Source organism: Schistocerca gregaria, chromosome 1 (genome assembly GCF_023897955.1).
Source record: "Schistocerca gregaria isolate iqSchGreg1 chromosome 1, iqSchGreg1.2, whole genome shotgun sequence".
Taxonomy (NCBI): domain Eukaryota; kingdom Metazoa; phylum Arthropoda; class Insecta; order Orthoptera; family Acrididae; genus Schistocerca; species Schistocerca gregaria.
Window position 1 is genome coordinate 553,488,182 of NC_064920.1, and position 26,214 is coordinate 553,514,395.

General features: G+C 42.7%; 1 protein-coding gene across 3 annotated transcripts in view; it reads left to right on the plus strand.

Annotated features, from left to right (window-relative positions):
• Positions 1-26,214, plus strand: part of LOC126356173 (dipeptidyl peptidase 1-like) — a 58,394-nt gene that overhangs the window by 28,878 nt on the left and 3,302 nt on the right. For all 3 annotated transcript variants that reach the window (XM_050006934.1, XM_050006952.1, XM_050006943.1), the window contains exons 6-9: positions 10,900-11,025; positions 13,829-14,015; positions 17,140-17,251; positions 20,806-20,960. In XM_050006934.1, coding sequence (XP_049862891.1) covers positions 10,900-11,025; positions 13,829-14,015; positions 17,140-17,251; positions 20,806-20,960 — 580 coding nt within the window. The remainder of the gene's footprint in view (positions 1-10,899; positions 11,026-13,828; positions 14,016-17,139; positions 17,252-20,805; positions 20,961-26,214) is intronic.

The following is a 26,214-nucleotide window of genomic DNA, read 5'->3' on the forward strand; positions in this document are numbered from 1 at the left end:
TAGTTGTGAACCAAATGGTAAAAATGGTATGCCTCTTTCAGGTATCCTCGATCATGATAAGCATGAGTATTCGTCCCATCTGTTCTTACAAGACGTCGCAGAATCTCGTGAACACCTTACTGTGAGAGACCCAGATTGTCCTTAAGAGAAATCGTTACATTTACGATGATAAATGAGGAAAAGCGTATTCAGCATAGTATTTTAAACCTCTTCACTAATATTGGACGAAGGACCGGCTACATGCAGACCTATTGTTCGCCTAAAGTATTCCGAGAGTGATAGTATTCCCTCCGTACAAGGGACGCCAGCGCAATAACCACGCTAGCAACTTCCCCGGATAACTGTAAACCACAGTTGTGCCAATTATCATACAATTCTGGTGGATGGCAGAGCCGTAGTCAATCATCAAAATGACTTCTGCGAAAAACACTTTCAAGTAACATTAAGTAATGGAATTCACGGTTGATGAGACTTGGTATAATCAGTATGAACCTACCACAAAACGAGAAAGTGCAGAATGGGTCTCCGATGTTTCGCCAAGACCGGAGGAGACGCAATGACACATCAGAGGTGATGATAATACTAATCGCTGTTTTTATTTATTTATTTATTTATTTACGCATCTTCTTCGATCTTGGCAAACCATCAGAGACTCAATCTGCACTTTCTCATTATATGGAAGGTTCGTATTGACAACATGAAGCCTCGTCACCCATGGATTCAATTACCGCACATTTCTCGTAACGAGTGTCCTCCATAGACATCATTTTGATGGCTCATAACGGCTCTGCCCTCTGCTGGAACTGTTTGAGACATCGCGCATCTGGTGTTCAGAATATTATGAAAATTGAAGATGGAAGGAGGAGAAAGGAAAGAAAAAGGGAGGAATTATTGATGTCAGCAGCATCGGGACTTGGTGTGGAATCAGCGGCGACGAGTGGAAATGTGTGCTGGACCAGGATTTGAGCCTGGGACCTCCTGCTCATCAGGTGGTTCCGTTCACCACTGCTCCACTGGGACACGGTACTTATCGCCGTTGTGCGGACTGTCCCGGTTCGCCTGTTGGTCGCCCCACTTTCCCACCCATCGCCAGCTATCTGGAACTACCGTCTGTGCCTCCATGCTCGCTACTCTGAGACTGCTGCATCATTGCGCATCCGCACTGAGGGTGACGGATTCATTGCCCATTGAGGCGAATCAATTATCTGAATGCGAGGTATCTGCTCCTTCGTACATGTGCAGCTACTCAATGGACTATGAATACAGCACCTTCATGTGAATGCACATTGTACAATGACGTTCGACCTCCTGCGGGAATCTCAAAGTAGCGAGCTTGGAGGACATGCACGAGAACTGCGAATAGGTGCTCTAGGTGGAAATGTGGGTGGGCCCAGAGGCGTCAAAGATTGTCCGCGCGAACGCAACAAACTCTCTGTCCGGGTGGCGCAGTGGATAACGTAAGTGCCTAATAAGCAGGATTTCCCCGCTTAGAACCTCAGGCCGGCACACATTTTCACTCTTGGTCGCTGATTCTGCATAGGGTTCCGGTGCGCTGACATCAATAATTCCTTCCATTTCCCTATTCCTTCCGGAAAGCTTTTGACACCGTTCCTCACAAGCGACTTCTAATCAAGCTGCGGACCTATGGGGTATCGTCTCAGTTGTGCGACTGGATTCGTGATTTCCTGTCAGGAAGGTCGCAGTTCGTAGTAATAGACGGCAAATCATCGAATAAAACTGAAGTGATATCAGGTGTTCCCCAGGGAAGCGTCCTGGGACCTCTGCTGTTCCTGATCTATATAAATGACCTGGGTGACAATCTGAGCAGTTCTCTTAGATTGTTCGCAGATTATGCTGTAATTTACCGTCTAGTAAGGTCATCCGAAGACCAGTATAAGTTGCAAAGCGATTTACAAAAGATTGCTGTATGGTGTGTCAGGTGGCAGTTGACGCTAAATAACGAAAAGTGTGATATGATCCACATGAGTTCCAAAAGAAATCCGTTGGAATTCGATTACTCGATAAATAGTACAATTCTCAAGGCTTTCAAATTCAACTATGTACCTGGGTGTTAAAATTACGAACAACTTCAGCTGGAAGGACCACATAGATAATATTGTCGGGAAGGCGAGCCAAAGGTTGCGTTTCATTGGCAGGACACTTAGAAGATGCAACAAGTCCACTAAAGAGACAGCTTACACTACACTCGTTCGTCCTCTGTTAGAATATTGCTGCGCGGTGTGGGATCCTTACCAGGTGGGATTGACGGAGGACATCGAAAGGGTGCAAAAAAGGGCAGCTTGTTTTGTATTATCACGTAATAGGGGAGAGAGTGTGGCAGATATGATACACGAGTTGGGATGGAAGTCATTACAGCAAAGACGTTTTTCGTCGCGGCGAGACCTTTTTACGAAGTTTCAGTCACCAACTTTCTCTTCCGAATGCGAAAATATTTTGTTGAGCCCAACCTACATAGGTAGGAATGATCATCAAAATAAAATAAGAGAAATCAGAGCACGAACAGAAAGGTTTAGGTGTTCATTTTTCCCGCGCGCTGTTCGGGAGTGGAATAGTAGAGAGATAGTATGATTGTGGTTCGATGAACCCTCTGCCAAGCACTTAAATGTGAATTGCAGAGTAGTCATAACTGGCAAACTAATTGACGGAGTTGTCTCATCTTTGGTAGTGTAATAGTTTGTAGTTCCGGCAATCGCCACACAAGCGTTGTATTGAGTTGTTTTGTTTTGTCAGATGACAATCGCCAGATTGCCAGTGTTTTCTTCTTATTTACAGCTAGTTACTCGAGTAAACATGGCTGGCGCAAGGCTTACATTCGATGAACGGAAGTCAGTTTTGAAGTGGTATTTTAAGTACGAAAACAATAATGAGGTTCAACGGCAATGGCGAAATGAGCATCAAACAGAGCAACCGACACGTTTAACGATTCGTAGCATTCGATACAAATTTGAAGCCGAAGGCTGTGTTAAATATGTACTCAAACAACGATCTGGATGACCTGTAACAGTAACAAGTCCAGCTAACTCCCGTGGTGTGTTACAATTCACTCGCTCACCACAGACGTCTGTGAGACAGTGTGCCCGTGAAACAGGAGTGAGTCGCTCAAGTGTTCGGCGAATTTTGAAGACAGCAAAGTGGAAGTGCTACATCCCACGATCGCTACACACAATGAACGAGGACGACCCAGATCGTAGAATGGAGTACTGCGAGTGGTTTACTAACATGGTGCTCAACGAAGAAGAGTTTGCAGACATGATTGTGTGGTCTGATGAGGCACAGTTCAAACTCAGTGGGACAGCAAATCGCCACAATTGCATCTACTTGGCCGCCGAAAATCCGAATGTACATGCAGACAAAGACGTGAATTTTCCAGGAGCAAATGTATGGTGTGGGTTGTCTTACCGAGGCTTGATTGGGTCATTCTTCTTTGACGGCACAGTTACCGGTGAGGTGTACCTACAGAAACTTCAGACATCGATTTTATCTATCATCCGAGACTTGTATGGAGACGGAAGAGTTTACTTTCAACAGCCCACTACCAAAATCGTGTTAGGGCGTGTCTCGACGAAAATCTACCAGGAAGATGGATAGGCCGTAGAGGTGCTATGGAGTATCCACCACGTTCCCCAAACCTAACTCCTCTGGACTTTTACCAGTGGGGAACACTAAAGGACGTCGTTTATCGCAAAAAGCCACACACATTGGATGAACTTCGAGAATCCATCATACATTCATGTGCAAATATCCAACTGAACACGTTGCAGTCAGTAGTTCGTGCTGCACATCGGCGGCATCGTTTGTGTGTGGATGTTAATGGTGACCATTTCGAACACCTACAGTGATATCTTTAAGTTGGACTTTAAGCTACACTTTCACCAAAAATGAGACAACTCCGTCAATTAATTTGCAAGTTATGGGCTTTTAAGCAGTGGATACATTTTTTGGACCCCTCTGTATAAACTGAATCGGAGCTGCGGATTCCGCGACGTGTCTGTTCTTTCGAATATGTCCTAAGCAACAGACGCCGCGCATTGATATAGTTTACGATATTGTCAGTTCAAGCTCAATGCGTAGTTAATGCGCTGACGTCGCTTATATGCCAGGAATAAAATGAGTCTTGCACCTTTCTGAAAGGACGATACAGGGCTAGATGACTAGTGGTGTCGGTGTGCGTCAAAGTTCTAAGAACCACTACGAATTGCATGACAGGGAGCACTTTTTATTCTACCACATAGTATTAAAGTTTCTACATCTACATCTGCATACATACTCCGCAAGCCACCATACGGTGCGTGGCGGAGGGTACTTCGTACCACAACTAGCTTCTTCTCTCCCTGTTCCTCTGCCAAAGAGAACGAGGGAAAAATGACTGCCTATATGTCTCTGTACGAGCCCTAATCTCTCTTACATTTGTGCTCTTTCCGCGAAATATAAGTTGGCGGCAGTAAAATTGTACTGCAGTCAGCCTCAAATGCTGGTTATGTAATTTCCTCAGTAGCGATTCACGAAAAGAACGCCTCCTTTCCTCCGGAGACTCCCACCCGAGTTCTTGAATCATTTCCGTAACACTCGCGTGATTATCAAACCTACCAGTGACAAATCTAGCAGCCCGCCTCTGAACTGCTTCTATGTCCACCCTCCATTCGACCTGATAGGGACCCCAAACGCTCTAGCAGTACTCAAGAATAGGTCGTATTAGTGTTTCATAAGCGGTCTCCTTTACAGATGAACCACATCTTCTCAAAATTCTACCAATGACGACTATCCGCCTTCCACACAACTGCCATTACAAATTTGTCCCACTTCCCGTTCCGTTCACGGATGGAACGTGGAAAAACTGACTAGCCGTCTCTGACCAAGTTGTTGTTTCGCTAATTTCATCTGCGTTATCTGTGTGGGATAGAAACATAGAGGACAGAATAATATTCAGAGTTACTTCACGCTACACCATCGACGTGCACAGATCGACTGGTGCTGTCAAAGGATCGCTCAGAAGATGGAATGGTGCGCCATGGTCTTGAGCGATGACAGCAGATTCTGCCTGCATGCAGATGATGCTCGTTTGCGTGTACGACGTAGACCTGGTGAGCGCTGTCTTGAAAAGTGCATTCGTGCAAGACACACTGGGCTCACTGCAGGCCTTATGGTCTGGGGTGTGATGAACTACAAACCTCGTCCAGTACTGGAGTTTCTGGAGGGGACGAAAACCGGCGCTCAGTACTTGCAGGATATTGTTAGACCCATTATTTTTTCCGTTGTTGCAACAGGTCACCCCCGGGTTATGGTCTGGGGTGTGGTAAGCTACAACTGTTGTTCACATTTGGTGTTTCTGGAGCGGGCGCTAACTGGCACTCGGTACGTGCCGAATGTTGTTAGACCTGTTCTTTTGTCATTCTTGCAACACGAAGGTGATGTGTTGTTCCAACAGGATAACGCTCGCCCACACACTGTCCGTGAAACTCAACGTACTCTGCAAGTCGTGCAGCAACTTCCCAGGCCAGCCCGATCTCCGGACTTCACTCCAATCGAACACGTGTGGGATTAAAGGGAACGAGAAGTGACTCGTGCGACTCATCAACCAACTCTTATAGAACTATGAGAACAGGTCAATCAGGCATGGTATTATGTATAGCAAGACAGTATTGCCATCTGTATGATCGAGTGGATGCCAGAGTCAGGGCCTGCATTGCTGCCCGTGGAGGCTAAACCACGTACTAATACGGGTGTTTCACCATGTGTCAATACCTGGTACCTCAAAACCGCCTGTGCCATTTGTGTGTAAATATAATCATTTCATGTGCTCCATATGCACTGTTGCAACAATAAATCTTGAATGAATTGGAAACCTTTAGTAGGCTGTACTAATTTTTATTCCAGCAGATTATTTGAGCAGCTGAGCAGAATATCAGATACTGGAGCCACAAGTGCTTTCTATACAAGGTCTTTTGTAGGCAAATTACAGTTTAATTTTCTACCAATATATTTCACAATCTTTGAGTCTGGAGACATACCACCATAGTTTCGTAAAAGTCTCATCCGCACAGTCCCGAAGATAGCAAGCCCAAATAAGTGTGATAACTATAGCATAATCATCTTAATTCTAAAGCATTCAAGTTGCTGGATAGTTTGATGTACAGAAAAATGGAAAAGAAACCTAAGGACCTGTTCTATGACGCTCCGTTTGGTTTTAGGAAATGAAAAGCACCAGAAATAAAATTTTGACGTTTCACATGATAATACAGACAACAACAAAGGAACATCGAAACAGGTCCGTTTCATCTGTCTACCTAGAAAAAGCGTTCGACAATGTAAAATGTGCAAGCCGCTAGAAATTCTCAGGAACATAGGGGTAATATACAATACTTACACGAACCAAGAGGGAACAGTAAGATTAGAAGGCCACGATCGAAGGGCACGGATCAGAAATAGTATAAAACATGGATTAAATCTTTCTACTGTTTAATCTATACAACGAAGAACCAATGACGGAATCAATCATAAGCCTCAAAAGTTGCATAAAGATTCAGAGTGAAAGCATATCAGTTATAAGAGTCGCTTATGACACTGCAACCATGAGTGAAAGTCACGAAAAATTAAAGGTCGTGTTGAATGGAAAAAAAGTCTGATGAGTATAAAATATGTATTGAAAGTAAACCGAAGGAATACTAAGTAACGAGATTGAGATTAGCAATTAATGAGATGGTTCAAATTGCTCTGAGCACTACGGCACTTAACTTCTGAGGTCATCAGTCCCCTAGAACTTAGAACTACTTAAACCTGACTAACCTAAGGATATCACACACATCCATGCCCGAGGCAGGATTCGAACCTGCTAACGTAGCTGTGGCGCGGTTCCAGACTGTAGCGCCTAGAGCCGCTCGGCCACCCCGGCCAGCCAATAAATGAGAAATGAGATTGTCAATGAACTCAGCAACAAAATTAGTGACGACGAAGTAGACGATGTAAAGGTACTCTGCTACACAGACAGCAAAATAGCCCATAACAGACGAAGAACAGAGGACGTAACAAGCTGATTAGCACAGGTAAACAAGGTTTTCCTGGCCAAAAAAGGTCTATTAGTATGAAACATCGGCCTTAATGTGAGGAAGAAATTTCTGAGAACGTAAGTTTGGAGCACAGCAATGTATGGAAGTGCATCATAGACTGTGGGATAACCGGAACAGAAAAGAATCGAGGCATTTGAGTTTTGGAGCTACAGACGAACGTTGAAAATTAGAAGGACTGATAAATAAGAAATTAGGAGCTACTGAGCAGAGTTGGCGAGAAGAGCAGCATGTGAAAAACTGAGGAGGAGAAGAAGAAGGAACAGAATGATAGGGTATGCCTTAAGTAACAAGAAATAACTTGCATTGTACTAGAGAGAGTTGTAAAGAGTAAAAGCCGTAGGGGAAGACAGGGATTCGAGAATATCCAACAAATAATTGAAGATGCTGGGTGCAAGTGCTACTTTGAAATGGAGAGGTTGGCACAGGAGAGGAATTCATGGAAGGCGGTATCAAAACATTCAGAAGACTGAGGACAGAAAAAAGTGAGCGACGAAAAACTGTCTTTATATGCCTCCGCACGCGCCGTAGTCTTTCTCGTCTTATTCTCCTGATCCCAACACAAGGGAAAAATTGGAGACAGTTAAGTTATCATAACGTCTTCGTCGAGACAGGATCTGTAAAATTACCCCACACGGTTTTCCTAGAACAACATCGCCTTTTATCGAAAGATCGCTGTTTAAGTTTCCCAAGCATCTATGATGCGTTTTTGCACGGTCTGCACACAACTGCAAAAATTTTAGCAGCTCGTCTCAATTCGCTCTATATCTGTTGTCGTGCATACTTGTTTGGAAGAGTTGCTTACAGTGTTTACAGTAGGTGCTGCTAGAGTCTTGCTTGGCATTTCCTTCGTAGATGGCCTGTACTTTACTACAAATAATAAATCTATGGCAACGTACTATTTGTTTTCTGTGTTATAGATTTTATGTACTCGTGCCACTTCATATCACTTTGTAGGATTAACCATAAATACACTCTAAGACGGAGAAAAAGAAACAACGACGCAACACGAAGCAATTAACGGAATGGGATGCGACGTACATGCACAGACAAACTATAAACTTTAGTGGACATGGCTAATAACATCTGTGAGCCAATTTATTTGCAAGAGGAATTAAGCCATTTGCGAACGGCTTTCAAGAGAAATGGGTACACTGACAACGAAATAGATCGAGCTCTCCATCCTAGAACAAAAGTGTCCGAAAATACACGACAACAACAACAACAACAACAACAGTCGTCTGGAAAAAATTTTTCTTCCATTTATTCATAACATCACGGACCGTATTGGGAAAGTTTTGGCCAAATTTCAAGTGGAGACAATCTTTCGACCTACCAAGAAAATTAGTGAAAGTTTAAGATCGGTGCAAGACGCACGATACCCCTTAGCTACCCCAGGTGTGTATAAAATTCCGTGTAGCTGTGGCATGGTTTATATTGGAACAACTAAAAGGAGTGTTAATACCCGCCTAACGGATCACAAAAGGAACTGTAGATTGGGACAAATTGACAAATCAGCTGTAGCAGAACACGTTTTCAATGACGGTGATCACGAAATAAAATTTAGTGAGACAAACGTGATAGCTAGGACTTCACATTATTATACCCGCATGTATAGAGAAGCTATAGAGATCTACAAGCACGAAAATAATTTTAATAAAAAAGAAGAAGGATTAAACTAGACAAGATATGGCGGTCGACTCTGTACCAACGAAGTGACTATCGATTACCTATAATCGACAAAGATGGCACTAGCCAGAGATAGTTTTAAAGTCGAAAGCACGTGATGAGTGGTGGCGCCATCTCAGCGCTCTATATAAGCGGGACCTCCAGCGCCTAGCAGCCAGTCGCCGACTCACCTCAGAAGATGTTGCCCGCAGTAGGCAACGAAACTTCAGGAAGGAGAAGCAGTTTTATATATGGACCACGGCAATTCAGCCCGGAAGTTTTGATTAATAAATGGTTACAATTTCTGAAAAATTGGATGATTTATTCAACAGAACGAGCTTCACAAATTGAGGAAACCAATAACGCGATGGTCCACCTCTGGCCCTTAAGCAAACAGTTATTCGGCTCGACATTGGTTGACAGAGTTATTGGATGCCGTTCTGAGGGATATCGTGACAAATACTGTCCAACTGAAGCGTTCGATCCCCAAATTCTTGACACGGTTGGAGGACCCTGCCTATAATCATCCAAACGTTCTCAATTTGTGATAGGTTCGGTGACACTGCTGGCCAAGGTATGGTTTGGCATTCACGAAGACAAGCAGTAGAAATTCTCGCCATGTGCTATCTGGCATTGCGTTGCTGAAACGTAAGCCCAGGACGGCTTGCCATGAGGGGCAACAAAACGGCGCGTAGAATATCGTACCGTAAGGATGCCGCGGAAGGCAACCAAAGGGTCGTCCTATGGAGTAAAATGGCGTTCGTAGGCATCACTCGTTACTGTCAGAGCGTATGGCGAGTGACGGATAGGTTGGCACCCCATCGCTCTCCGGGGCATCTCCAGACAAGTCTTCGCTGGCCATCTGAATTCATGTCGAAACGGGACTCATCACTGAAGACAATTTTACTCCTACGAATAGATTCCAGGCCGAAGATGTTTCTGGAGTAACGCCACACAGCGGTGGGCTACCAACCTCACTGTCGTCCGCGAAGGGTCTGTGGTGCCGCAGAGAGAGTTTCTACTGTTTGTCTTCGTGCTTGCCAAACCATGTCTTTGCCAGCAGTGTCACCGGATCTCTCCCAAATTGAGAACGTTTGGATGATTATAGGCAGGGTCCTCCAACCGTGTCAAGAATTTGGGGATTGAACGCGTCAGTTGGACAGTATTTGTCACGATATCCCTCAGAACGGCATCCAACAACTCTGCCAACCAGTGTCAAGCCGAATAACTGTTTGCTTAAGGGCCAGAGGTGGACCATCGCGCTATTGATTTCCTCAATTTGTGAAGCTCTTTCCTCTGAATACATCGTCGAATTTTTTCTGTAATTCTGATCATTTGTTTGCACATGTAAATCACTTGTAGAGTGTATTTTATCAACGTGATGTGCTCCAGAAGTTCACCACTTCGTTTGTAGTCGAATAATGTCGAGTTTTATCACAGTGTTGTGAGGCTTATCTTGCATTTGTGTACAGTTAAAGAGAGTTGCGGTTATTACAATTTTTGTCTGGAAAAAAATTGTCCTCGTTTTCCTTACTATCGCTGAGTGAGATACTTTTCTACAGATAACAGAATTCTGAGACAACAATGCTGTAATGCTACTTGTCATGGATGATAAATCCTTTTTTTTTTCTGAACTGATTGGTTGATATGGTGGTTCGTGATTGGAGCCACGACCGATTTAGAAATTAGTTTGTAAAAAAGAAAAAAAAAAGAAAAAAGTGGTAAAATCTTATGGGACCAAACTGCTTAGGTCATTGGTCCCTAAGCTTACACACTACTTAATCTAACTTAAACTAACTTACGCTGTGGACAACACACACACCCATGCCCGACGGAGGACTCGAATCGAACCTCATACGGTGGGGGAGGGGGGGTGGGGGCACGGAACTTAGTTGTTGCTTCAAATTATATACATCCATCGTAAAATTGCTTGTGCAATGGTATATTATTAGTCTTGTGTGAATCGCTCACTGGCCGCCCCCTTTTCGGCACTGAACAGAAAATAGAAACGGTAAGAGAATAGGGAAAGGTAAATACTCAGCAAATTAACTGAATCTAAGACGTGGTCCTTTTTGCCATTGCCACCAGTTCGTCACCCGTTGCCTTGTCATTCAGTAGCATTGCTCTGTTATTTGTTTCTCACTTTCAGGACTTGGGTACCGCAGAGAGCCACGGCCGCACCGGTGACATCATCGCAGAAGCAGCGCGTCTCCTACCTGCCTAAGCAGTGGGACTGGAGGAACGTCGATGGCGTCAACTACGTGTCGCCCGTCAGGTGAGTCAGGGTACACACCACTTTCCTCTCCTCCTTTCAGCTTCTGTCCATCCAATTACGTCTTCCTACTTTTTAGGGGAGCACATCTCCTCAACAGATGATAACAGCGTTTCACTACAGAGTTTGTTACAGTCAGCATTCGTACAAATACTTCGTTTGCTACACCACACTCGACTTCTTTAACCATTTTCAGTAGCCCTAACGACTATAGTAATAAAAAAATATTTATTATAAACCTACAAAGACACAACGAGGGAACTTTAAGAAGGGAGTTACATATCATTATAGCAGGCTAAGTAACTTTTATTGAATTTTACAGTTCAAGGTGACAGATACACAACACGATCCTCCAAGTATCTGTAAACAATGGTCAGAACTTCTCCCAGTCGTTCAGTTCCTCGACCACACAAATCAGTTCCCTGCTCACGGAACCATTTGAGCCAGCTGTTTGAATGTCCTTATAGATGTTGTTTCAGCTTGCCGAAAAAGTGGAAATAGCGTGGTGCAAGATTTGAACTGTAAGGCGGGTCAGCATTACCCACGCCTGTGCGGTCTTGGTCAAATTGTTGGCAACTTTTATCTACTGCTGTACGCGAAATTGCGTATACCTCCAGAATTTCAGTTGGATCTGTGTATAATTCAAGCGTTTTTTGTCCACTTGAATCGAACTGTCCCGAGTACTTCAACTGTGGACTACGTTTCCAGTTGCCACACTATTTCAAAATCACATTGTGATGCATGTGTTACCCATATCGCAGCAGAATCCTTGCGGTAGGAAACGTGGAGCAACTACTCTCTTCTGGGAATGTGCCACTCTTGTGGCGCTCTGAGCGGGAGTAACTTACTGTCTGAGGTCGCAACGCACATTGATAATCAACAAATACAGAGCAATCCAAATTAATTATAGCGATTAAAAAGGAGTATAAGTATTCAACGCATAGCGACACTTCTGTATAAATTTCAGATAATGTGAATAAATTCGATACTGCAGTGCATGTGCCATTCTGAATTACGATGCAAAGTAATCGCAATTCTGCATGTTGATAACAATCAGCTGTATAATGGAATGACAACAATGAAACTTTGTACCGATACGGGATTCGAACGCTGATTTCCTGCTTATCGGGAGCGGTGGCCTTTTTTTTCAATTTTTGTTTTGTATACATACAGGGTATTTCTAAATGATGGACCTATATTCAAAACTTCGTATTTATTCAAGTACAAATTCAAAATGAATAAGCTGTATACCAATGAAAAGAGGAAGTTTCAAAGTATTTTTTCATAATGTTTTATATCAATTTAATAAGTTTCCATTATTTCTAATTAACTTTTAATAATTAGAGATGCAATAAATGTTATAAATGTTCAATGTGGCCACCATTGGCTGCACGGCAGACATCGACACGGTAACCAAACTCGTCCCACACACGCGAAAGCGTATCTGCTATAACTGAGTGTTGAAATATTTGCATTTAGATATCACTAGCTCAAGCGGCTCTGAGGTACCAGGAGTCGATTCATGCTGAAACATCCGTGTCGATGCGAGGTGTACACTCCACAGGCCCTGACTCTGTCATGCAGTCGTTCGTACAGATAATGAACACTGTCCTAGGATGCCTTATACCACGTCAAATCGACCTGTGCACATAGTTCTGTGAGAGTTATTGGTTGACAAGTCACATCCCACGCGTGATCGAATTCAGGCAAATCCAGAGAAGTTGCTGCACATCTTGAAGAGCACCTTGAGTTTCATGGGAACTGTGTGGGCGAGAGTTATCCTATAGGAAACTTCCTGGTGCCAGAATGTCAAAAGAACGAATCTGCGATGGTTAGAGTCCCCTCCTGAAACACGAAAGCTGAGTGCGAGTTAAGGGTTATCGCACTCCAGACCATAAGGCCTCGGGTGGGGCCAGTGTATCTTGGACAAATGCACTCTACGAGGCAGCGCTCACCAGGTCTAGGTCGTACCTGAGTGCAGTTAGACTCTGCTTCTATCGCTGAAGACCACGGCGCGCCGTTCCATCTTTCAAGTGATCTTCTGAAGGCACCCATCGAGCCATAAACGTCGATGCTGTGGCATGAGCTGAAGATGGGCTAGAAGTGTGCGTGCCCGTAGTCTCACTGCTAACAAGCGATTCGCAACAGTTCGAGTTGACGCGTCTGGGCTCACAAGCCCTCTTATCTATGCTGCGGCAGCTGCACTGTCAGCCACTGCCGCCCCTGCCATAAGACGATCTCGGTGGGCTTCTGTGCTACATGGATGTCCAGAACGTCATCTACGGGTGTGAGAATGTTCACGTCACCACTTATACCGGCACCGTTGCACAACTGACGCAGCACAACCAAGATGCGTAGGAATTCTCAGAAAGGACCATCCAGCCACTCGGAAGGCCACAAGCATTAGTGCGTCTCCATGGCATGGTTATTCACTTGCTTCACATGTTTGCACCACACTGAACTTCCTGACTGATCATTCCCTACTAAAGGGGCGACCACGGTACCAGTTCAGCGACGACGTTGAAACCATTACAGCGCATGCACTATCCACCAGGTGGCATATGCCGTTATAGGATTAATTTTAAGTCGACTTTCGACGTGTACCAGTTTCCTTTTCCGGCAGTATCTGTTAAAGCCTTAGAATGTACAGACTAAAATATTAACCACATTATATCACGCCACTGACCACATACTCAAATTACATAGCTGCACCCTTGTTAAGGACTGCATTAGGAAGATAGCAGTAAATTTTCGTAATTTAACAGGGAAGGTAATCGTACTGTTACTGTTCGTGACATTTTCGTAGGAACCAGGAGCAATGTGGAAGCTGCTTCGCCTTCTCCGCCCTCGCTGTCCTGGAGTCTCGCATTCGTATCCAGACGAACAACACCCAGCAGCCCGTATTTTCAGTGCAGGATGTCCTCGGTTGCAGCCCCCTCGACCAGGGCTGTTCTGGGGGATTCCCCTACCTCATTGGCGGCAGATATGGAAAGGTAACTGCTCTACTTCAGAATATTTAGTGTAAAATCATGTGTGTAACTCTCACTGCTCCATGAGTAGTAGGAATATTAGAACGTACCTTGATAATTTAAGATATTGTATCCTGAGGCATCAAGGAGTTATCAGTTTGGTAGTTGAAGGAAGTATGTGCGTGGGGGGTCGGGGTGGAGGGGGTAAAAAAACTATAGAAGGAGACCAAGGCTTCAGTACAGTAAATACATTCAAATGGAGTTTTTTGTAATTGTTATGGAGGTGAAGAAGCTTGCTCAGTACACACTAGCGTGAAGAGTTGGATTAAACCAGTCTCCGAACTAAAGACAACCGCATATCTGAGGGTACAAGAACTTAAGACCAACTGATAACTCAAATAAACTGTGAAATGTTTTCCGAAACGTAAATCCTCAAATCTTCCGTCGATCGTCATCATCAATGGCAGCAGTCGCCATTTGCTAGATAACGCCCTCATCCAGAAATCTCCATTTATTAATTTTTTCACTTACATGCATCCATGTCGCAGCTACCTGATTTACAATTCCACTCACTTTCCATTAGATCGTCGTCTGTGTTTTCTTAGCTCTTCGGATACAGAAAAGTACATCTGTAGCTGTCGGTATTGTGCACGGAACCTTATGCTGTCTGATGGATGGTACATCACGTACCAGAACCATTTCCCCTCTTCCCCATTCGCCTGAATGGTCCCAATTCCAGCAATAGAGCAAGTCACACTGGTACATGTTGCGCGATAATTCTCCAGTGCATATTCTGTATCACAGTACACACTTATGAATGCATATTATATAGGGGGTAGAGTATGACCTTCTTCTTAAGACCGTGACCAGTAGTTACAAAAGTTTAACTTGTCCATTTCTTGCATTTCATTCAATATGCTATACTTAGATTGTTCAGTACTACAAGAATTTTCTGCACTCATTCTTGTCAAAATTCATTGATAATCCATTGGCCTTTATCTGTTGAAATTTTCAAATATTCAGTTTGCTGTCTTGTCGGATATATGACTAATACTACTTCTTATTCCTGTACATTTACCACCTACAAAAAGGGCAAAATTCTGACGATAGAAGTGGAAGTTCTGTTAGTATAGCGGAAATGAAAGAGAACCCACAGTAGGATTCAATGGCACATCAGGTCTAATTGCTTCAAATTCCGAGTACCTATAGGTGTGTGATCGATGTGGCACTGGTACACACTGCTTTCTGTCACGGAAATAAGAAAATAATGAATCTTACCACTATTCCTTTATATTTTAACTTTTACGTTAACATATTATGATTATGCAAGTCAAAAAATATTCCAAGGGCAATAATGATACTGATTTATTGGATATAGCATGTTACCTACCAAGGTAAATATAGCCACCACAACTGACAGTGCTTTAAGAAATTTATACTGTTTGCTACCTTCAGCCTGAGTTACTTTGGCCCAGTACTTGCCTTTCTTTTCACATGTGGCAAGAAAACAAAGGAGATTTTCATAGTATTGTCGCAAACATGTGCCATCAGTTAGGAAAGATTTTTAAACAAAATACATCACTCGTGCTGCTCTGGTACTATTAAAAAATGGACCTATGTTACCGGAGCTTCGGCCGATACAGTCATTTCTTTATGTAAAAGTGGCAATATAATATTTGGATAACGTAAAATCAATACATATATCTTGAGTAGACATACAGGAGCACGAGGAACAAATAAAACACTAAATTTTGATGACAAGAAGAGAAAATATTCAACTTTATGCATTAAATATGCAAATGCACAATATTTCAGCAATTGACAAACTCATTTTCAGCTTACAAGCTACACTGTGGTAACTATTTGCAGATGTTAAGGATGATATGCGGTAGAGATATAGGACTTATAACGCAAATTGTTGAAGCTCTGCTACTTGAAAATAGTCACCTATTTTGTTGCAGTGGCCTGATAATTCTTCCGAAATCCTGCCAAGGATAAAATAGTTTGTTTCTGGACTTTGTTCTGGACCTCGTCTTTTGCATACAGTTCATTTTAGCGCCCTCATCACTAACCTGTCACAATTCCAGGGTACTTTTCTTTGTATTACAAAACTGCAGTATATTGCCTAACTGTAAATTTATCTATTATCATTTTGTGATACTGGACTTGATGTGAACCCTCCAGGATGAAATTACTGGGATGTAACAGCTGTTAAATTATTTACTATCAACTTCGAGTCTAGTGTTGCTAACACAATATTACTTCGTGGAACTCACATCATTATAGATCGTTCTTTGCACATTCCAAATGGATACTGCCTTGTTTACTGCACACTAATAACATACCTTTCACAGGAAAAGAACTTAACACTTTTCCCGGCCAGTGGGCTAAGATAACGCCAGCTTACGGTACTGAGAATTCTTTTTCAGTCTTTTGTTCAATTTGTAAATTTTATTGCACAAGATCTTCTCGAATATTTTTGAAAATACTGATAGAATGAGACGTATTGCCAATTCCTTACTACTTTTATCTTCTTTTTTGTGAAGTGGCTTGACAACCGCGTATAAATCTCTGTCTAGGAAAATGCCGCTATGAAGAGATTTATACGTAACTAGTATATCTGAAGTCCACTTGTACAGCACTTGATTACATTATTACTGATTTCATCGTAACAAGGTGATCATTTATTTTCAGAGAGCTAGTAAAAATGAAACCTTGCTTACGAGATGTAGAATGTAGTTTAATTTAGTAAAACTTCTTTTGGAATATTTTACTTAGACACTCTAAGGTATATGCTAGGAAGGCGATGAAACCTAAATTACCTGCTACTGGCAGAAAAAAAGTTATTAGAGTTGTGTACAATTTAGGGGCTAATAAGAATGGTGAGTTATTTACCTTCGTAGAAATTTCTTAGTCACGCTGAAACAGTTTTCCTGGCACATATTTTTTTAATATGTTCGAAATAGTTTTACAATGCATTCCATTTTATTATTTTTTTACTGGAGAAGTATATTTTTTCTTGTAATTTCTGGTAGTAAAAAATATTCCACCTTATGTAACTGATAAGTGAATACAGTCACATGCAAGGATAACATGAAATTATCTTTCCTAAGCTCACTGTTGCACGACACTTCTCTTTACTTGGCAGGACTATGGGCTAGTGGAAGAGGCGTGCAACCCATACCAGGGTGTCGACAGTGATTGTTCGACCGACACCTCTTGCGATCGCCATTACACTGCTGAGTACAGCTACGTTGGAGGTAAGTGGATCTTCGAGCAGCGCTACTTCCTTCTCTTTCTCGTTTGCTTGCAACACCTGAAACAGATAACGACGATTCGGATACATTTTTCTGTTCATAAGCCCATTTGTGCATGTTTTTAACACGACAACTTACCAGTCATTCATATACATCCATATTTCTATCCGTGTGGCGCAAGCCATTCTGCGAAGTTTGGAGGAGGGTACATACAGTACTGCGACAGAAATCATTTCGCTCCCTTCCTGTCCTGTTAGCGGATGGTACGTGTGAAGAGGGGCTGAATAAGTCATGCAACATTTTTTTTTCTTTTTTTCTTTTTCTGGAAGCAAATACCGTTCTACTAGTTGACGTCGGCGCCAAAGTCTTGCTTCATCAGTAAACTACACTCCTGGAAATTGAAATAAGAACACCGTGAATTCATTGTCCCAGGAAGGGGAAACTTTATTGACACATTCCTGGGGTCAGATACATCACATGATCACACTGACAGAACCACAGGCACATAGACACAGGCAACAGAGCATGCACAATGTCGCCACTAGTACAGTGTATATCCACCTTTCGCAGCAATGCAGGCTGCTATTCTCCCATGGAGACAATCGTAGAGATGCTGGATGTAGTCCTGTGGAACGGCTTGCCATGCCATTTCCACCTGGCGCCTCAGTTGGACCAGCGTTCGTGCTGGACGTGCAGACCGCGTGAGACGACGCTTCATCCAGTCCCAAACATGCTCAATGGGGGACAGATCCGGAGATCTTGCTGGCCAGGGTAGTTGACTTACACCTTCTAGAGCACGTTGGGTGGCACGGGATACATGCGGACGTCCATTGTCCTGTTGGAACAGCAAGTTCCCTCGCCGGTCTAGAAATGGTAGAACGATGGGTTCGATGACGGTTTGGATGTACCTTGCACTATTCAGTGTCCCCTCGACGATCACCAGAGGTGTACGGCCAGTGTAGGAGATCGTTCCCCACACCATGACGCCGGGTGTTGGCCCTGTGTGCCTCGGTCGTATGCAGTCCTGATTGTGGCGCTCACCTGCACGGCGCCAAACACGCATACGACCATCATTGGCACCAAGGCAGAAGCGACTCTCATCGCTGAAGACGACACGTCGTCCATTCGCAGCTGGCGCCATTCGACGGCGAACACCGCGGTTCCTGGTGTGTCCGCTGTGCCGTGCGTGTGATCATTGCTTGTACAGCCCTCTCGCAGTGTCCGGAGCAAGTATGGTGGGTCTGACACACCGGTGTCAATGTGTTCTTTTTTCCATTTCCAGGAGTGTATCTATAAGCAGTCTCGTAATGCGAAAGCAGTTCCGCACAGATGGTCCTTCGTTGCTCTTTATGGGTCTTCTGTTAGGCAACGGGGAACACAGCAGGTACCCACCTTTGATTATCGCAAATGGAGTGTGTCAGCACTAGCAGCAGAGACGTCCAGTTGCGCAACGAGGTGTTTAACTGAGATCCGTCGGCCACCTCGAACGGGAATGTCCGCTCTTTCCAACATTGCAGGAGTCACATCTGCGTGCGACCAGCAGCAAGCCGGGGATCAGACAGGTTTGCGTGACGTTATTGCGATGATGACTGGCTCTTCATGTGACGACTCATCGTGCTTTTCTTCACTGACATGTGTTCGTGGGCATTCTGCGAACGCCCGTGAATACCTTCGATGCTCTTGTTCTCCGCGATTTTGAACCAACGTATACCGCCGCCACCTATCAGAACTTCACGAAACTACAGAGGCTGAAGCGGGAATATACCACAATGTCCCACAACAAATTCCGCATTTTTTCAACTGAAAGTGGTCGAGCCAAAAATGTGACGCATTAGTTACCGACCGTCTCTCGTAGTTACTAGCGCTCCGAACTACAGCGTTTTCAACACCACTCTCGCATTGTTTTGCAGCAGAAAGAATTTCGTTTTTACAGATTGAAAACTTCGTGACAGATAAAAATTGTGTGAGGGACCAGGACTGGAAACTGGTACCTTTAAGATTCGTGGGTAAATACTTTACGGACTTTTTTATCTGTTTTATCGTCGGTGGTTCTCGATACCGCGTGGTATCTTTCACATTCAGTCGATGAGAACTCCACGGTGTTGTTATCACAGTTGGTGGCGAGTCCCCTGACCGAAGACGCTGAACCACCGTGCCGACAAACCGCCTGAGCTATGGAGCACTGGAACACGACCCTAGTTCCACCTTCACATTCTAACTTCTGCCAATGCGTGTTCTTCGTACGGGAAAGAATCCCGTTTCGATGGTTAAGAGTTCAGTAGTCTAAGATATATCATCGTGAAATCAAATCAGCCTTGAACCCAACACTTTTGCAACACTAGGTATGGTTTGGCTGGAGGACGTGCGTTCCTGCGTCTCTCCAAGTAGTAGACATCGTAATGAGAATGGCAAGAAATAACAAGGTACCTCTGAATCGCACCGAAAATAGGTCCTTGACTGGCGCCATGTTGAATCTTGAACCTTTGGGTTTTCCAATTTATTAGGATGAATGATGATGTACGGTATCATCATTTCTATACCTAAGCATTTGGAGCTTACGTAACAGTTCACAATAGGACTAGCGTTAAAATATTGACTTCAATTAGTTACAGGCACTTTTATAAGTGTGGAATTATTCCGTCGTATTTCCACTTCGTCTTTACAGTAATCAGTTAGTTGTACGTCGTCTGTAAAATTTAGGTACTTAAAGAGAATACATACTTTTTTACTAAAGCCTTCATGTATGAAAACATGACCTTTTAGAATGTTATTTTTCTTTGTCCGCATACTACATTACAACTTTGTTGCTTTTAATCTTCATAGTCAATGTCGAGTGTCTAACATGCAGTAACGATTCATATATTTGATGTTACTCCCCGTAATATTTCAGACACTTCTTTCATGGGATCAGTGGCTACAAATTTACACTTGTTAACGAATTCCTACGATGCAGGGGAAACAACAGTTGTGCTGTGCTGTGTTGAATATTATTGTTTCAACGGCCATAACAAATTACGAGAAGTAGGTTTAGGATAATACAGAGGCCAATACCCACCAATCACTATTATCTTCGGTTATTTTTGAAGTAGGGACGGTCCAGGTAACTGAAGTGTGTAACTGCAACATCAGGCTATACAACTGCATTCGTTAAACCGCCTGGTTGAAAGACAGCAAATGAAACTCGTCATTCCCCTCGTTTCTACCGATTGACTGTTTCAGTACTAAAAGGTGTTTAGAACCTCCACAACCACGGAAATAGAGTTTTAAATCATTTTTAAATTTAGGTCACGAAGTGTTATTATATCCTTTGGATTTCGAGATGTAAAACTAGACGATCATGTTTTCAACCGCCACCAACCCCTGCTTTCTATCCCACAACTCATTCTGTTTCAAATTTGAGGGCATCTTGACTCTCTATACAGTAAACATGTCAAAGGAAGAATGCTTTTTAACAAATTTTCCGTATTGTCAATATTTCATAAGCTTCTGGACAAATCTTGTGTTTGCAACCAACGTGCAACAAGGGACTGAGAGCGTGGTGTTCAATTCCCGTGCAGGCTACTACGGCGCTACGAACGAAGTGACGCTGCAAGAGGCGCTGGTGCAGCGAGGACCGGTGGCCGTCGCCTTCATGGTGTACGACGACTTCCGCTCGTACACCAGCGGCATCTACAGACACATCGAGACACGGGTCGACTTCGACCCAAAGGTGGTGAGTAGCGGCTGTCAGTACACTAACAGTCCTGTAGCCCAGCTCCAACGGTTAAAACAGAAGAAAAAATATTTCAAAACACTAGTATGTGTCTGTTCTACCACCCGGCAGTCTATGTGTAAAGGTTAACGAATCTAAGGACGGTAGCAACCGCTGAAAAAACAATCACGCGTAGCAGACAATTAAGATTAGCAGATCCGCAAGAATCATGAAAGGGGTGTTATTTGGCAAATAGCGTTTTACAGAGTGACAGTTATTGAACTATATGAAATAAAATCGTCGTAACGTCTGAACGGTTTGCGTTAGGACGTTCAAACTACACGTTTGGCTTCCGGGAATGATGGGAAGTAGTATATTGGTTTAGCGACAAGGTCCACTTTCATTTCTATGGGTTCGTCAGTAAGCAAAATTGCCTCATGTGGGGCACTGAGAATCCGAATTTCACGATCGGGAAGTCTCTTCACCCTCAATGGGTGACTGCGTGGTGTGCAATGTCCAGTCACGAAATAATCGGTGAGATACTCCTAGATGGCACGGTGACTACCGAACGGTACGTGGAGGTTTTGGAAGATGATTTCATTCCCATTATCCAAGGTGACCCTGATTTCGACAAGATGTGGTTGATGCAAGACGGAGCTCGACCTCATCGAACTAAGAGAGTGTATGAGCTCCTGGAGGAGCACGTTGGGGACCGCATTCTGTACCCAGAGGCCACTGGCATGAGCCTCGATTGGCCCCCATATTCTCCGGATCTGAACACATGTGACTTCTTTGTGTGGGGCTACATTAAAGACAAGGTGTGCAGCAATAACCCCGAAACCAGTGTTGAGCTGAAAACAGCCATTTAGAGGTCATCGATCGCATCGGTGCTCCGACACTTACAGCGGGTCACGCAGAATTTCCCTATTCGTCGCCAATAATGGCAGGCACATCGAACATGTCATAACCTAAATCCGAATATATGTAGTGACCTTTACATGTTGAATAAAATGTGTACCGCCAGCCGGTGTGGCCACGAGGTTCTAGGCGCTACAGTCTGGAACCGCACGACCGCTACGGTCGCAGGTTCGGATGCTGCCTCGGGCATGGATATGTGTGGTATCCTTCGGTTAGTTAGGTTTAAGTACTTCTAAGTTCTAGGGGACTGATGACTTCAGCAGTTAAGTCCCATAGTGCTCAGAGCCAATTGAACTTTTTTTTTAATGTGTACATGCAGTACTTTGTAACTAATGTACGTTTTTTTCGTGTAATTCAATAATTGTCACCCTCTACATGAAGCAGTTTGTGTTAACATATGCAATACCTATAAAGTCGCGTTTCACGAAGTAGGATCTGCTTTGTGAAAATGTAGGGTTTCAAGGAAGTAATGAAAACACGGCGAATTTTAGTCTTCAAAGATTTACCAGATGTTTGAAACAATTCCTAACTCATTGTAGAGACGAGTGTAATATTCCATCCAACTGTGAGGACGATACCGAATGTTTCATAAGAGATGTCATTTATAATCCTCCGAGTGTGATGCTAACAGGTGAGTCACACTCTACCTCTGTGGTGATGAGCCTCTGGAGAAATGATGAGCGGAAAAATCTGTATTATATTATTTAACCTATGTGACCTACATTCTTGCCTGCTACACTTTGGACTTTTTACATACTTACACCACACCAATAATTTCTCGAATTAATGATTTTTTTAATAACTGGAGTTCATATCAACAGCTAAATTGTTGCCGATGTACTTGTTACACAAGTGACTAGCAGGGCAAATAAAATCAAGGCCGCGTATGATTTTACATTATAGACGACTTCCGTCAATCAAGACTTTAATACGTATGTTCACATTAAATATTTTGTAACAATTCTTGTAGCACACTTCTTGCTATAATTTTTAAATAATATATATTTTCATAACAATGAAACAGTTATTTGTCTGTGATTCTTGAGTTTCTACCGGCGTATTTGATAATCAAAATATCCAAGGGTGTACTGCCGGTCTATAGTGTCCAACGGGCACAATATTTCGGCGATCAAACATGTCGCCATCATCAGGTGAACTGACGGACTGAGCTCCTGTGAACGCGCCGGCACGGAGATCCGTACGCTATGGCTGCTCAGTTCCCCCCTCCGTGCCGGCGCGTTCACAGCTCAGTCCGTCAGTTCACCTGATGATGGCGACATGTTTGATCGCCGAAATATTGTGCCCGTTGGACACTATAGACCGGCAGTACACCCGTGGATATTTTGATTAGTTCTTTGTCTGTTCCCTGTATTCATCACAAAAAATTGGAAGTGTCTATTGGATGACGAAAACAAACATTTTCCTTACACCAGGAATATATCATGAAAGAAAAATTTATGCATTCAGGCACTTCACGGTAGAAGATAATTTCATCTAGACAGCACCCGAAGTTATCAGAAATGGTCATTGTTCTGCGTATTGTGTTGAGTACCAGGCATACTTTACCAACTTTGTAAAATTTGGTGAAGCAAACTGACAATGCAGAAATGATTGAAGTTAACGATGTATTTCCGCTTGGAACGACAAAGGACTGTCGAAAATTATGTTGCACGTCAATTTTCTGAAAAACGTGTTTTTTTTATCGAAAGGCTGCATCACCTTATTAGTTCAAGATGGAATCTGAATTATTTTAACAATCTTTTCGTTGTTGTCCTAAAGACAAAAGTGTCGTTATGTCCACGACAAGGATCCAACAAAAGCAATGGATTATTTTCAAGAGATGGTAAGAAGACGTTTTTCCAAATTTTTCAAGTAGACTCATTTTTTTTAATTTTTAGCTTCAATTTTCCTTGAGATTCCTGAAGACAGATATGAAGCTGTGGGACCAGTAACACACTGATGTCGCTGGTATTGTTACATACGACTGCGTCAAAGTATTTATAGACTCCACAAGCATCTCTGTTTTTTTATTATTTTTTTTCGCTCGAACTGGTGAATTGCGGTGTGCGTGCAGCTTTTGCACGAAACCTGACTGATTAGCTTCACGCACAGCATTTTAGGAAATAACAAGAAGCTTCATCTTCACGCCACTTATAATAGTGGTTTGAACACTTTTTTTGCTTCACAGTATTACTAGTCAATGACGTCTCCTTTACACGTATTTGAGGTAAACTTCATAATTTTGCGACTCCCTGGATCTATTTGCCAGATCGAAGACGCCTGGAAATCGGTAATTTTCTTCCCACTTGCATTTCGGAACGCCCAGTGTCTAGATCACCATCAGTAACGCTGCACTGACTCTCACAAGCAGTTCTAAAACTTTCGCATAGTTTTTCTTTGACTCTTTTGCGAGTTTCATTTTGGCACATATTTCACACTTCGTGTAAACAGTTCTTCCATTTATACAATTCATATTCAGTCTTTACAAAAAGAAACCGGCTTTGTACACTGTTTGAGCATAAGCATTTTCTCTCTCCTTCATTTGATCCAAAAATTTACAGCCTTTTGTTTGCAATGGAAAGCTATTACTAAATATATTTTCTTTGGATTTCGAAGTCACTGTGTTTGTCCTGGCTTCAGTTAGCTTAACAATCAGCGAACCACAATTTACGGAATCGTCCGACTTCTTTCCTGTTTCTTCCAATGTTTCCACCATTTCTAACGAAATCCGACGTCATTCGAATGAATGTCCAAGAAATTAAGCAATAAATACTACATACGTAGGTCTTCAGGAGAAATAGGTGATGTAGATTGCATACCAAGTTCTCACATTACATCTTTGCAATGTTGAAAACGTTAATTGGATTCCATGTTATTGTGACTCTCTGAAACGTGCACAAAGACAGAAGCTGTTACGAAGCATATAAGAAGAAATCACAAAGAAAATTAATTCACTTAAAAAGAAGAAGAAGAAGAAGAAGAAGAAGAAGAAGAAGAAGAAATATCTGCAATGTGTCTTAGCAGCTAAAGTTCTGGCATCGGTTTTCTTTCAGTGTACTTTCTATATAAACAGTTTCAGGGGAGGTTTAGACATGTCGGACTGTACTGTTTCCTATCACAGCATGCCCGAGATGTAGGATAAAGTTACCTAATTTGGTGACAAAGCCAGTAATTTTGTAAATAATTAGCTGATTAGCCATACATTCCTGAGGAAAATGATAATGTGACTTAGGTTTGTATGTGTATGATATAATAATATCAGTTTCATAGTGTTCTGTTTCGTTTTGGTGGAACTGAAGATGTTTAAATGAAAACATTACAATTGTACGTAACTAATTTTGTGATACCGATTCTTAATTTGGTGATAATTAACGTAAGTTATAAATATGATGTAATTATTTATATATGTTTGAACATTTTATTACATAATCGAAAGGAACATATTGAATCAAAAAAATTATTAAAAATTACATATTTATAATAAAAAGTACCTTTATAAAAATAACCTCTGTTCAAATACCAAATAAATTGTTTAGGTTCAAACTTAACGTCAACTGAAGATAAAATCTGAGTACCATTAACATACCAGCACATTCTGAAAGAGTACTTATTCCTGTTTAAAAAATATCACGTCACTCATTGTTAAAACTGCAGAGACCTCACATGTAAAAATGTCCTACACGACATTCGTTTTGGCAGAGCTCAGGGTAGGAAATGAAACAGAATGAGCATTGCACCTATTTATTTCCATGTGCCACATTTCTGCCTATTGTTTTCAGCGTTCCAGAAGGTCCAGCTGAATCCAAAACAGTGCTTCCTTTTCCTTTGCTAGTTCGTGGACTGTTCAGTGCCAGATTCTTGGGTCAACACTCCTTGCTCATGTGAGCTTCCTTCGCACATTTCCTGCTGGTGTTCTTAGGATACAATCAACGGGAGATAGCGAGGTAGCTGGACTTTTTGGCATGTCAATAGCATCTGCCTGCGAACTCCCATTTGATGATCTGTTTACATCAGGAACTGGTAGGCCTTCCTGTGGATCAGGATGCTCAGTGAGCTCGGATGGAGCCAGTTTTTTTCGGGGAATGACACTTCGATCCAAGGGTCTCATCCCACTAGACCTGAAGGCATTTTTTTATGTTTTCCTCAGAGAAAGCTTCTGCAAAAGGCATCTTGAAGATGGTGAGGAAGTTTCTTTTATTTGCCTAATCTGTTGCGCTTTTTTTCATATAATTGTGCAGTTAATTTCTCCAAGCACTCTTAGGGGCCTTCTATACGCCGACGTCCAGGGGTTGGAGCACGGGTGTAGTGTGAGAAGGGCATGTAAATAAATACGAGAGTGAGCCAAATGAAAACTTTA